The sequence below is a fragment of the Budorcas taxicolor genome, chromosome 18 (assembly GCF_023091745.1).
Source record: "Budorcas taxicolor isolate Tak-1 chromosome 18, Takin1.1, whole genome shotgun sequence".
In the NCBI taxonomy this organism is placed as follows: domain Eukaryota; kingdom Metazoa; phylum Chordata; class Mammalia; order Artiodactyla; family Bovidae; genus Budorcas; species Budorcas taxicolor.
Window position 1 is genome coordinate 22,593,512 of NC_068927.1, and position 15,062 is coordinate 22,608,573.

The 15,062-nt window shown below is 40.4% G+C and overlaps 1 protein-coding gene across 1 annotated transcript in view; it reads right to left on the reverse strand.

Moving 5' to 3' along the window:
* Nucleotides 1-1,200: 1,200 nt before the first annotated feature.
* Nucleotides 1,201-15,062, reverse strand: part of TOX3 (TOX high mobility group box family member 3) — a 119,072-nt gene continuing 105,210 nt past the window's right edge. Inside the window, exons 4-7 of the mRNA XM_052656610.1 lie at nt 12,231-12,500; nt 7,948-8,175; nt 6,275-6,355; nt 1,201-1,881 (exon numbers count right to left, since the gene is read on the reverse strand). Coding sequence (XP_052512570.1) covers nt 1,201-1,881; nt 6,275-6,355; nt 7,948-8,175; nt 12,231-12,500 — 1,260 coding nt within the window. The remainder of the gene's footprint in view (nt 1,882-6,274; nt 6,356-7,947; nt 8,176-12,230; nt 12,501-15,062) is intronic.

The window sequence follows — 15,062 nt, forward strand, 5'->3', positions numbered from 1 at the left end:
GAACAGTTGCCTGGTTGTTGCATCAAAATACAGTCCACAGTTTTTACTGAAATGTGTTTATTCTATAGCAAGATAAAAGCATTTTTGTTTTAGTTAAGCAAAATACAAACAACTTAATTGCTGCTATCATAACTCATAAAAAAGTATAAAACAGCATAAAAACACAATAAGCAACATAGCAATGAATGGTTTATGTCACCAGTGTTTACGTTAAAGCCTCGTTTATGAAAACTTTACAACACATGATATGAAAACTTACAACTTTGAAAGAAAATATTTACATTGATTATTCAGATGTGATGCGCCTTTTAAATATTCTACCGGTATTACATCATAATAAAAACTCTTGCTTTTTTTTAAATCTTAACTTTTGTAATAACTGTCTTCATTTAAGTGCATTTCCCTTTTAAAAATACAGTGTTTTTAATTTTTGAAACTTGTCACTCAAAACACAGAATATAATATTCACATTCTTTTCTTCTAATTGGAATGAATAGAATGGGTTAACAGTGGTCATAGCGTTACAACATATACTGTGGTTTGGTTTGGAGAAGTCATGGGTAAAAAGTGAAAAGGAGTCAATAATTGAATCTAATCACTTGCATTTTTTTTTCATTTTTTTTTTTTCTGGAGAGATTCAAGGAAAAAAATAAGAGCTTTGGCAAAAGTCTGTGATTTACATTATTTTTTTTCATGACAAAAAAATGCCATCAACGATTGACATCATACAAATGTTTGTATGAAACTGGATCTTCAGATTTCAGGTAGTTACTGACTGTGCTTTTTATTTTCAGGGCTTCGGAAGTTCCAGTCGCCTTGAAGTGGGGATTCTTCACTTCAGGAAAAATAAGGCCATTTGCTATGACTCAGAGAGGCCAGTTTATTATAGTCATCAGTCTGTCCTAGGATTCATGACACGGTTTGATTCACATATTGTAGGTAGAGCCTGAATAAATAAAAAAGCCATCACATAGCAGAGCACAGCTTTTCTTATTAAAAACAGAGTAGTTTCGAGATCTTTCAGCTCCACTGTTTAGTTCTTCTTGCCTATCTAATAGACACTGGAGAGGACCGCCGCGATCGTTACACTTTTCTGCATCACCAAACACCGACTCCACGAGTTGCAGCCGCCTGGGGTGTATCCTCCGACGGCCACTCTCTTCCAGACGCGGCACAACCGCCTGCCCTGCGCGTTCGTCTTTAGAAAATACTGACCTGCGATAATACTTGAGTCTGTGTCTGAGACTGTATCTGCGACGGATGCTGCTGAGAGGCCGGCTGGGGGCTCCCGAGGGCGGGGATGGGGGACGTGATCTGGGAGGTGACTGGGGAGTGCTGCCGGGGAGAAGGCTGGGACTGATGTTGCATGTGCTGCAGCTGCTGCAGCTGGAGACGCTGCTGCAGCTGCTGCTGGTTGATATGCTGCTGGAGCTGCTGCTGCTGCAGCTGCACGTGGTGCTGAAAATGCTGCTGCTGCAGCTGCTGCTGGAGCTGCTGCTGCTGGAGCTGCTGCTGCTGCAACTGCTGCTGCTGCAACTGCTGCATCTGCTGCTGCTGCTGCTGCTGCGTCTGCACTGAGGGGCTCACCTGGGCGGAGGATGCCGAGCCCACCATGGAGCTGATCAGTGGAGCCCCAAGGTTCGACGGCATGTTGGCGGCGATGGTGACCGACGTGACCATCGGGTTCACGGGGAGTCTCATGGTCAAGGGTTTGGGAGCGATTGACCGAGGGAGCGACGGTTGGAGAGTCTGAGGGGACGCTGACACGGTTCCGTGCTGAGACAGCGGAGGGTTGAGAAGGAGGGAGGAGGTCAGATTGGTGGACGCCAGGGTCTGCTGAACGGAGCGAATGGTCTGGGCTTCTGCTGATTCGGCGGCAGCCTGCATTTGAGGGGAGATGGTTGGAGTGTTTTTATAAGGACTGTGAATGGATGACCAAAATGGTCAGCATTACTCTTGCTTCCCAAGCACTTTGTGGGAGGACTAGGCAGCTCCTCCCGGAGGTGGAGCCCAACTCCCCACTTTTTGAATCTGAGCTGGCTAGGCACCTTTGCTCTGGTCAACAGAAAGTGACGGAAATGAGGCTTCAAAGACTGTCTGTCTCTCTCAGAACCTACCCCTAGGTGATGACAGACATGTGGCCCTGGTACCAGACTCAATTACCAGCTTCCTGCCAGCCAGCCCACTGCCATGTCTGGGTATATGTGTGCCAGCTGCACACAGGTGAGAAGGACTTGGTGATGCTGCCCTGCCTTGGCCTAGATTTGAAGACCCAGCTAGTTACCTGGCAGTCTCTGAGATACATGCTTATCTTTGTAAGTCCCTGGACTTTGGGTCCATACAAGTGTTCCACAGCACTACTGTACTGAAAGATGACTGATGCACATGTTTGAGTGAGTAACAGTTGTTCAGCATTGAACCCTGAACCAAGATCACCACCAAGAACCATTCTGAAGGACAATGAGAGTAGACTGCCCGAGTCCAAGCCTAGCTCCACCACTCAACAACTCTGGGATCTGCGGCAAGTTAATTCACCCATCTCCATTCACCCAGCTTCCTTATCCACAAAATGGGGTTTAATGGTATTCACCTTGTGTAGGGGTTGTGAGATTTAAATGTACTCATATATAATTGTTAAGCATTTAAAACAGTGCCCGGCCTACAGAAAGCACTTGGTAAATGTTAGCTATTTTCACTCATTAACAAGCTCTACTGCCAGAAAATGACTATTACTAGAAAACTTCAAAGCCCTGTATATAATATACAGAGCCATCATAATTTATAACAGTGCTTACTTGCGTATAAGAAAAACATAATTGAATTCTTTAGGAACACTTAATTGAAGAACTTTACAACTTTAGAAATATTTTGGTTTACCAAATATTTTCAAAGTTTTCCAAAATTTATCAAAGATGTCATGCATAAGTGGAGAGTGTTCAACTCTCATGTGACTAAACAACCTGTTACAAACAAACAATCTGGAGCTCAACATGCAGAGAAACTGCCTGATATATTTTGTACTAAAAACACATAATTACCTTCACAAAAATATTTTACTAATGCAACTGTGATTGGAATGACTTCTTTTAAAGACTACTTTTTCTTCCTATTCTTCATAAAATTAGAGTTTTTTGGAGGGCAGTAGGGACAGGGGAACTTGGAGGCATCAAGCTGCCATCTACTCTCTTTAATGATTTTGAATGTTTATTTCTAGATTTTTATTACTTACATTTATAAAATCTACTATTAGAAGACACTTGAGGAATGACTTTACATGGAGAGTCACTGAAGGCAGGAAAAGCCATGGCTGATGTCTTCTGTTTGAAGACCTTATCAGTGTAAGACTCCATCCATTGGTGGACAGTTTTCTGATTTTGCACTAAAGCTCAGGGGCTGGGGTGGGGGTGGGGGCTGCACATGACTTGAGGGTGGAGGGTCGTGTTCTAAAGTCTTTGGTTAAGAAGAAACCCACAGATGTTCATAATGATCTTTAAAAACCATTACATCATCCACAAAGTAGAATATGCAGTTTTCTACATGTAAACGACACATTATTTTAAAATACTCAGATATTTAAAAATTGCCAAGACAGTCTTAAGGAAGAAACTACGAGAAAAGTCTATACTTAGAAACCTGGGCAATCACGCCATTGCACCTTTAAGATGCTCCCCTAGCGGAGAATGGAAAAGCGGATGAGTCTGAAGAGCTCCTGCTCACCTGCCGGTTCTACTCCTTTATGGTTTAATATTAAGCTTCGATTAATTCTGTTGGTTATTCTGAAGACTAAAAGTGATAGCAAAGTCACATCTCAAGGGAGGGAGTTCCAGGCTCTGAAGGTAGTGCATGCTCAGTTGCTCCAGTAGCGTCTGACTCCTTGCAACCCCATGGACTGTAGCCCGTCAGGCTCCTCTGTCCATGGGATTCTCCAGGCAAGAATACTGGAGTGGGTTGCCATGCCCTCCTCCAGGGGATCTTCCCCACTCAGGGAATGAGCCTGAATCTCCTGTGTTTCCTGCACTGCAGGTGGATTCTTTACCACTGAGCCCCTGGAGAAGCCCTCTGAATGCAGAGGCTTAAGTTAAAAGCACATGTGATGCACCCTTGTTTATTATTGCTAATGCTGAGGCTGAAATCTTGCTCCCTGGAATCCCACTCCTTGAATGAATTCCATCCAGGACACAGAGATCAAACTTAAGCTTTCCTTCCATGATGGCTGTTATACTTGAGGACCAAAATCAAATGCTCGCAAATCCTTGCTTCCATGATTCTTTTAATTATTTAAATATGATTTGATTTTCAGTCCTTACCATCATGGAGACAACCCACTAAAGGGCCTTCAATTAGTCACCATTTCTCTTTATATCATGGGGACCAAAAAAGAGAGAACCAATTCTTCAGATGTGGTCTGGTCATCAAACTATACAGTTAGATGCTGCTTCCTGCGAGATCACCATATTAGTAGCTATTTCACACTTCAGGGTCAGGTTGAAGTTATTCTAAACTTATACCTCAAGGGCCATTTTAGTTGCCTGCTATGTCTCTGACTATAAATTTGGGGTGTTCTTAACTGCCCTGGGGCTTCCCAGGAGGCTCACTGATAAACAATCTGCCTGCCAAGCAGGAGACACGGGTTTGGTCCCCTAGGTTGGGAAGATCCCCTGGAGAAGGAAATGGTGACCCACTCCAGTATTCTTGCCTGGAAAATTCCATGGACAGAGAAGCCTGATGTGCTACAGTCCACGGGGTTGCTAGAGTATGACACAACTTAGCAACTAAGCAGCAACAGTACTTACCTATTGAAAAAACAAAAGCAAAACAAACCTGCCCCTAAAGAATTTAGATTTATTCTTTTTAAATCCCATCCTATTGGATAGTTTTTCCAGTATCCATGGGCTCAAGCTATCCATTGGGAAACATTTCTGAATCAGTTTTTAGTATCCAAAAGTAAAACTTTTTAAGTCAGTCACAGACCTGATCAGCCCAATCACAGATGCTATTTCCAGAGTGCACTTTGAGTTACTGGCTCTTGGCTTAAATCCATGTATGGTCAATTATTCACACTCAAATGCACAAAGATCACCTATACCTGCTTCTGGCTAAGTGAATGAATAAATGATCTACTTGAGTACATGCACATTGTTACTCTATTCACGTCACTCCATCTAATTAGCCATCAAGTACACCTTAATTCTTAACATCTATAGCCCACACATTCAGTGGTTTTCTACCAATGTGCAAGTCTGCATCCAGAATCAGTATCTCTCTCAATGTGCATCTTCCAGAGTCCCAGAAAAAGGCTTTGCTATGGGCCTGATGAATATTTTCTCTTTCTAATGAAATGGGCAGTGTCCTAAGAACTGTCAAAGACAACCTCTCTTGATCTGGTTCTGAGCAGCTGCCAATGGTAGATCTTAATATAAAGAAGAAACAACTCAGGTGAAAAAGAGAAAAAAGGGCTAAATTCTTTTTAAATGGCTTTGCCAGCAACACTGACCATGCCCTGAGGCCCTATGTGGTACTTTGAGGCCACGACAAAGACAATGAAATGGAGTCTCTGCTTGCCGGAGGAAATACATCAAGAGCAAAAACATTAGTTCACATTATCCTGCCCAAAGCCTTTCTAAATTCTAGGAAGGCTAAAGACAAAGTTAATTAAATGTTAAAATAGAAGGTAACAGCTCATGCTCCTTTTGGATCAAGGTAATAATAATCCAGAGTGACATTTGCTTTAGAATACCAGTGCATTTTATAATACATCAGGGCCCATTGTATACTGTATGTATAATACATGTATATGTGTCTTTTTTTTTAAGTACTTGGAGCATAATTTTATTTTAAATAATCATGAGGTTTATTTATTTATATGATGTGGAACAGTTTGGTCAAAAATGCAACATCCTCTATTACAATAATGCAACCACTGGAGAATTTATGATCTGATGTCCAAAAATGCCTGAGAAACCTACTTCTCAATTTAAATAGAGGACATTAACACAGATCTCAGCCCCTGACAGGAAGAAAGGGGGCTGTTTAAGATTTGTCTAAATAGCTTCAGCCAACATATGCAGAGATCAGTGAATCTTTTGGAAACAATGTGGATTCATTAGCTTGAATGAACTCTTATTTTTCGTGCCGTCATTTGAGTTATCTCTAATGAGAACAAATAAGTTTATGAGTTATTCGAGGTGCTATCTTTTTGAGGAATCGCATTTATGTTTTCAATGCTCCAGGGCTGTTTTCAACTTTGTAATGCAGAGATTGGCCGCTCTTTTACCTTAGAAACGAGGCTGGCCCTGTATGCAGCAAGGGCTTTCAGGTATTCTTTCTTGGCAGCTTCCGTTTTCCTTTTATATACCTATTAAAAGACCACAATTAGCACCACCTTTAGCATACACATTCTCAGCCATAAAATAACTGCTGTGCAAATTAGGTTGCAACAGAACTCACATAAAAAGTTGGTCTCCCTGGCTTTGATTTTTAAATGTGAAAACACACACACAGGTATTAAAACAAAACCAAACCCTGCCACCCTCACTGGGACACGGTTTTGATGTTCACTATTACAAACAGAAAACGATTTCGGCTAGCAGCACAGAATTCGTGAGAATAACAGCTGAGGGCCTCCTGCTCAGGCAGTGAATAAGGTAATGAGAATGAAATGTGTGGCAAACAGTTTAAATTATAGAAAATTAACAATTTCTCCATCATGTCTTCTTTCCCTCACATCCATTTGTAAACTGAAACAAATCAGAGGATGAAAACCCAGCAACAACAGTGAGAGCGAGTGAAGATAGAAGAGAAAAGATGGAGACCTTTCTCTTCGAGGAAAAAAAAATCAGAAATAGTGAAAGATAAAAGATTTCCATTAGTGAGACCAGTGATTTACAAAAATAAATCCCAGTATACAAAACCTGATTTGAGCTTCCTTTTCTTAAACAATGGTCTGATGGCTAGCTGTTGCACCAAAATGCAACTCTCTTTTTTTCTCCAGGATTTAAAAGTTAGACGCAGCAGTTTGCCAGCCCCTTAGGATTACATTTCTAGGGTAGAAGATGGGGCTGCTGCCTAGAGCATGGAGCTCAGTGCAAACAAACAGGCAGATTCTACAGGAGCATCAGCCCAAGGTAACCAGCTGGTAGGAATGAGTTCATGATTAAAGGAAGGAAGGAAGAGAGAAAGAAAGAAAATCAAGGGTTTTCCATTCTATTCCTGAAACAATTATTCTGGTTGGTTTACTACTAACAGGGTAGTAGTAACTTGTGAGGATATGTGAAATTAACACCTGTGAATGGTCATTGAAATTTCACGGAGAAGACAGAGGAGAACTGAGCTCCAAGGAAGCCATTCTTCTCTGCATCAGTGTGGAGGACTTGCATGGGTAAAGACAGGACACCAGACCCTAAGGAACGTCTCCCACCAGCATGGCTAATCGCTCAAGGCCTCTTATATGGCCACACTTTCAAATGAACATGGAATAAAATTTCAAATGCTCATTGACAATAATGAAACACACAGAGGTGGCTTCAAAGTTTGGAAACCCACCAGGAGAGCACAAGGGTTCAGAAAGATGATCAAAAAATGGCAAGCAGGATGGACCTAACCCCTCTGTGGTGCCCTTTGTGACAAATGGGGGGTTGGGGAAATTCTGCATTATTTAAAATGAAAAGATTATCATCAAAAATTTATGCTTGCAGGATACTGCCTGGATCTCCTCCAACTCTCTTCTGAATGGGTTCTGAACACACACCCCTTAAGGGAACTGAGAAATCCAGATAACTGGAAGGTACTTTGGAGTTATATGTTTGTGTTTTTCTAATTCCATAGCTTAGAAAAATGATTTCATGAGAATCAGTCATATTAAGGGGACTTATTCACCCAGAAAAGGTGTCAGGGATATTCTTGGAACATTGAATTATATGGCTGTGATGGGTCTTTGCCTGAACTTACCTGCTTTTGTTCTTCCCCGAGGCTGTCCCACATAGATGCTACGATTTTTGAGACCTCTCCAAAGGTTGCATTGGGGTTCTGACCTTTAATTGCAGCCTGTGTGTCTCTGAAAAACAGAGCATATGCTGACACTGGCTTCTGTGGCTCATTGGGATCTTTCTTTTTCTTTTTCTTTGGAGTCTTGGGCTTCTTGCCAGAATCTGGAGCAGCTCTTTTCTCTCCGATGGCCTGCAAAGCAAGATGAAAATTCACTGCCTAGAATGTTCTTGCAGAGAATGCAGAAAGACTTGCTCAGATCCCTGGTTGTTCTTTTAAGGTTTTGTTATACATCACCAACAGATGAATCACCATCAAAAGAGGGGGAGGGGTAAATTTGCTTAGTGTTAACTGGATGGAAGAGATTAGCTTTTAGAACATTGATTAATGAGACCCAGAAGTATCTTCAATACATTTACAACATATGCTTTAAATAGCAATTACGAGTAATGAAAAACAGGACGCTTTGTACCAAACATGTATGTATGTGTGTGTGTGTATGTATGTGTGTGTTACATATGTACCCATAAACAAAATATTTCACATTTTCAGAGGTTTTAGAAGTAAACCTAAATAATATTCAGGATGTTGACCATACTCAGATATTTTAAATGAGGTCCCTTGGCCAAAGACACATACTATCGTAAGTATGATTGGTCTGAATTGATTTTTTGAAGCTTGGTTTCTTTTTTTTTTTAAACCAGAACTTTACTTTGCTAATGGTCTCCAGAAACTCAAATAGAAATTAGCTCTAATCCCTAAATTTGCACAAAAAGGGAAAGGCCACTTTTATTTTCTAAAATAATAAAAACTTGCTAAAGAATAGGATAATAAGGAATGTAAAAGTGTCCAAATTCTAACTAGAGCTAGAAAGGAAATTGATACTCTTCATAAAATTAAAAACCTGTAAAAGAGCAGCATCAGTAGATACTTAAAATCACCAAGGCTAATAAGAAGACTAATAAGAAGATGCTTACTATTATCTATAGAAATTAACGCTGCCACAAAAATACTGGCCTAGTGATACTCACACGTATTCCCAATGATCAAAACCATAGGAATGATATAGACATAGTTTACCAAATTTATATATCACTGAGCTCTAATACTCACCTGCCACCATCATCTAATTTCAACAATCATATAACAGACTCATCAGAGAAGCAGGGGAAATGATTCATCAACCTTGTTTTATCCCCTTCCTCATCCCCTAGATTATGATGACTATATTGGAGATAATTTTGCAGTTAACTTTACCAAGAATCCTGAAGTGTTTGACAAAATATGTTTTAAAAGCCAGCTCTGGGCAAGATCAACAGAGATAGATTCAAGTTACTAACAGATTGGCTTTTAATGGTCTTGAGTCTTGAATCTTAACTCAAATTTTCCAAGAGTATCATTACTTTCTGAAAGAGGGTCATTTGGAAATTAATTCAATGACCAGAATTTGTAGGGAGGAAAATGATGAGTAACTTTTCTTTGAGGGCTCTGAACCCTAGGAAGCCAGTAACCTCCTTCTTGGTGGGCCTGTTTGCACTATTTGAGTAATAACCACACCCATACTTTACACAAGTAGCTTACAGATGTCAGTAGGTATTAAGCTAGACTTCACCTCTCCTCCAAAATGCCATCTTTCATAACTCACACAATGAATTAAATAAAATTCCATAGACGCCACTCTTTTTTCTAAATTTTCAGAATAAGTGAAACTTGTATTCTAGTTAATGAATCTGAACTTGCAAATGAGTCAGATGTCTTCTAGTTAGAGCTTCAACTTGAGCAAAATTTTCCTTCAATGAAAAATATTACTTTAGCCACAAGAAAAAAATTTATACACAGATTTTTCTAATTGACTCAAACACTATTCTTTTCTTGGAAGAGAATTTGGCACTGTTTGCACCAACAATACCCTGACCTATTTCCAGTGTAGCTTTTTCCAAATAAGAGTTCAGGTCCATTCTTTGCAAAACAACATTCAAATGTCGACAAACTTTGTCATCTTTCTTGGACAACTATGACTTGCCATAGTCATCATTACCTTTTAAGAATAAACCCAAAATGAAGAATCTCACAGTTTAAATAAAAGCTCAGAATTAATTCTCCTAAAGAAACTTTGCATAGTTGATTCAAAGGGCTATGAAAAAGTGGAGAAATAGCTTTATCCCAAAGACATAGTCAACAATAACATTAATCTTCCTTTTTTCAGCTAAGTTACTTAAAAGATAAACTGGATTCCTTGTCTTTACTGAACACCTAGACTCTGTCTAAAAATGGAACAAGCTAAGAGTTACATAAAATTTTCTTTATAGAAATGACAATTTCAGATTGATACAGAGGTAAGTATTAAGATCAGTGGGAATGCGAACAAAATGAAAGGAATCCATTTGAATTGTGTCATAGCCAGCTGTAACCCATATCTTATACACATCCCTTGAGTTTATTATTTCCCACTTCACCCTGCTGAAGTCCTTGTGAGTGTGAGTAGAGACTGCTAAGCAAATTTCCCCACTCTGTGTCCAGTGGGGAGTTAACATATCTGGACAGACCAAACCCTCCTTAAAATCCCTGCACATTTCTGCTCTTTTCAGCTAAACTCCCTCCTCTTTTTATCACCAGCAATCTTCTCTACTTTTCTTCCATTTCTATTTAAACATAAATGATACTAAAGGTAAATAAATGATGCTTAATATTCTGGCCTTGACTTGTTCCTTACCCACTCTGAGAAATTCTGGTTACTTCTATGTGCTTCTATCTATATGCCGATGGTTCAAAAATCTATACTTCCATCTCTAACAGACTGAATTCTAGACTCTCTCCAATGGACTGAGTTCTAGACTCAAATGGAAGCGTCTCAAATTCAACCCCTACCATGCCAAACTCTCAGCTTCCCCATGGGGGGAAAAAAAATAACACTCCTCACTTCCTAGGTTAATCCTCTCCATTTATGGATATCCATGCTGTTCTCAAACTAAAACCCAACATACATTTTACTCCTTCAAATTCCAGGCAATCATCAAACCTTAATGGATGATTCTCTCTCTCTTAAATGTCTCACTAATCTGGCACCTCCTGTATGCCTTCCTTTGCTAAAATTAAAGGAAACAAATCATAACAAAAGGATGTTTTAATTGGTTTCCTTCTCTCTGGTCCCTCTCTTTGTAACTCGTTCTATATACAGCCTAAGCTATCTTTCTAAAGCAGAAAATCTGTTCATGCCATTCCTCGATGCAAAGAATTAATCAGCTCTCAACTACCAGCAGGGAAAGGCTGCCACATTCCAGCAATTTCTTTCAAATCCCATTTCTTTCCTCCTCCATGTCACACCATTCATGGTACCCAAAAATGGACATACAATTCCTTTGCTCTTTCTACCACAATGTGGGCCTCTCTCTTCTGCCTCACAAACTTTTATGTATTCTCTTAGACCTAATTCAAACATCACCTTCTCAATAAAGTCTTCCTCAAATCACTCTCCAAAGCAGAATCAATGACAATCTCAGTACACCAGATACATCAGTTATGCCACTAATCACATCTGGAGCTAGTTTTAAACACTCTTATTTGTTCCCAGTGGGAAGTCCCAGGGGCAGTAATTCTCTTATAAGTCTTTGTATCACCAGAACCAAGTAAAATGCCAAGCACAGAGTAGGTGTACCACACATAATTAATAAATGAGGAATAAGTAATTGTGTACCTAGAATAAGTAACTTTAATGAAACAATATTTTTTCTAGGCATGCAAAAAAGTCAAACTGGCAACTAAGTTTTTGTTTCAAATTGTGTATATTTGAATCATGTATCATTTCCTCCACAAAAGCAAAGGTGCCAAACCACTGGAACATACTATGTGGTAAACACCACTGAAGTGCAAGACTGTCCAACCGGGCAGCAGTTCAGCCAACTAACCAGATGAAACTTGCCCACCTGGACATTAACTTAGAACCAGAGCAGTTCAGAATTTCTGAAAAGTCTAGCACAAGCCTTCTCCTTTGCCAATTTAAGTAAAATTCAGCCTATTAAGTGATTTGCTCAACACCTTACAACTAGTAGGAGAAGGCAGATCTTCCAAGTTTCAGTTGAATATACTTTCCACAGAAATAAACAGATATAAGAGTTAAGAAAAAATTAAACCATCATAAATCTAAGTGCTAGTCCACATCCATGAAGTAAAGGAAAATAATATTGTGAATGAAGCTTAAACACAAGAACATAGGGGTGATCCCTATATACTAAAGCCAATTAACTTACTCTGTTGGATTCATCAGCGTCCTCCTCGTTGATGGAGCTGGAAGGGGAGGGAGTCGCCGATTTGCTCGCAGGAGGTGAAGGAGATGTGTGGGGCACACTGGCCCCTCCCAAATTCAACCCCAACTGGGCGCTGAGCTGAGACTGGTTGATGGTGGTGAGCTGGGCAGGAGGCATGATCCCAGAGCGAGCAGCATCCGTCATGTGGACGATGGACCTCATGATCACAGAGGGATCCTGGCGGTATTGTGAAACTTGTGTGTGGCTCTGATCCTAAAGGGGCAACAGAAATGGGAAACTCTTAGTTTTCCCAAACATCAGTGAGCTTGCAGGAGTTGGAGAAGGGGGTCAAAAGGTACCAACTTTCAGTTACAAAATAAATACATCATTGCATTGCACTGTTGTTCAGCTGTTAAGTTATATCCGACTCTTTGCAGCCCCACAGACTATAGCCTGTGGGGCTCCTCTGTCCATGGGGTTTCCCAGGCAAGAATACTAGAGTGTGTTACCATTTCCTGCTCCAGGGGATCTTCTTGACCCAGGGATCAAACTTTGCATCTCCTACACGTGTCTCCTGCGTTGTAGGCAGATTCTTTACCGCTGAGCCACCAGGAAGCCCTAAACACTTCATAGGGATGGAATACACAGCCTGGTTGGCTGTAGCTAATACTACTCTATGACATATTTGAAAGTTGCTAAAAGAGTAGATCGTAAAGTCTTCATCACAAGAAAAAGAAAAACCGTTTTTTGTGTTTTTTTTTTTTTTGTAACTGTATGATGACAAATGTTAACTACAATTACTGTGGTGATAATTCTGGAACATATACAAATATCCAATCATGATGTTGTACACCTGAAACTAATATATTATATGTCAATTAATACCTCAATTAAAAAGATCAATGAACATAACTTCAGCAGCTCCTTAGATAGGTTTGACGTGTTCCAATTTTGTTAGATCTGACTTATTGCAGGATAATGGTCTCTATTAATTTATTAACTAGAAGGACTCATGCTAGAAAGTTGAAAGATCAAAAGCACGAAGCCCAAATTATTCAGCCTCAACTATTACACTGTAGAACTGTCTTGTGTGAGTGTGCGTGCATGCTGTCATGTCTGACTCTTGGCAATCTCATGGATTAGCCCACCAGGCTCCTCTGTCCATGGGATTTTTCAGGCAAGAATACTGGACTGTGTTGCCATTTCCTCCTTCAAGAGATCTTCCTGCCCAGGGATCTCCTGCATTGGGAGGCAGATTTTCTTTACTACTGGGCCACCAGGGAAGCCTAGAACTATCACTGGATGACTTAACTAAGTGAAAATAAAGGACTATTAGCAAAGGGAAGAGAAATATCCACCTCTTGCTCCTTACTGAGGAAACTGATGACAAGGAAAGGGGTGATGCCAAGGTCTAAGCCTTTCAGGCTCACCAACTCATTGGCCATCCTTCTTCCACACAGTGCTGGTTCAATGATCCTTTCTCCAGCTCTGCAAAATGGGGAGAAGCTGTTCTCTATTTTATTCTACCAGGCATGCATACGCCATGTAACAAGGATGGGCTAGAGAAACACGGAGCAAGCATCTGTTTGCTTCAGGGCACCCTCTCTGTAAAACCCTTTGTGGTTAACCAGAGGATCATTCCAATTCTGAATTACATTGTCAATGGCATCTGGAAGCCATTCCATGTCTTTACGATTGGATATCACTTTTTTCATCTTAAACCTGCTTTGTTTTCTTTTGCTTAACCCATTGTGATTTAATGTTTTAATGAATTGTTTAAAATATGTATAAGAAGGAGGTAGAGACCATCAGAATTAGCTCCTCTGAAAATTACTGCCGACACTTCAAAAGTAGCCTTCTCTGTTTTGGGGAGGCATAGAAAAGGATTTAGATTTGCTTCTTCTTCTCATTCCAAAGAATACAAAAATGAAAACATGCTTTTCAAATGACTTCATTTAAGACTTGTCATTTAGAGTGAGCCTGCAATTTTCTTGAAACCAAATTCTCTTGACTCACAGTGACCCAGAATCTAATTTTATACATAACCCTATGAATTCTTCTTTTCAATATTTCTGATAAAGCTTATTTTTGCTCTTTAAAGAAACAAATGAATTGTAAATATTATAATGCCACTAATTCAGAAGCCAAGAGCTATCAATAGGAAACTAGTTGAATAAATTATGATCGATCATGCTACAAAGTATTATGAAGCTTTTTAAAATAATGAATTAGATTTATGTGTATTGACCTAGAGAAGAGTGTCTTCATTTTGGCTCTAATGACATTTTGGACCAGATAATTCTTTGCTGTGGTGGCTGTCCTTTGCCTTGTAGGATGTTAACAGTAACCCTGGTCTCTCCCTGTGAGTGTTAGTCACTCAGTCTTATCCAACTCTTTGTGACCACTTGAAGTGTAGCCCACCAGGCTCCTCTGTCCATGGAATTCTCCAGGCAAGAATACTGGAGTGGGTTGCCCTTCCCTTCTCCAGGGGATCTTCCCAACCCAGGAATCGAACTTGGAGATGCCAATAGCAACCTCCTTTCCTTCACCAGTCATGACAATCAAAAATGTCTGCAGACATTGCCCCATGGAGGGCAAACTTGCTTCCAGTTCTAGAGAGCCACTAATCTAGAAAGATATGCAAGATCTAGCAAGTGAAACAGAGAAGGCGATGGCACCCACTCCAGTACTCTTGCCTGGAAAATCCCATGGGTGGGGGAGCCTGGTGGGCTGCAGTCCATGGGGTCGCAAAGAGTCGGACACGACTGAGCAACTTCACTTTCACTTCTCACTTTCATGCACTGGAGAAGGAAATGGCAACCCACTCCACTGTCC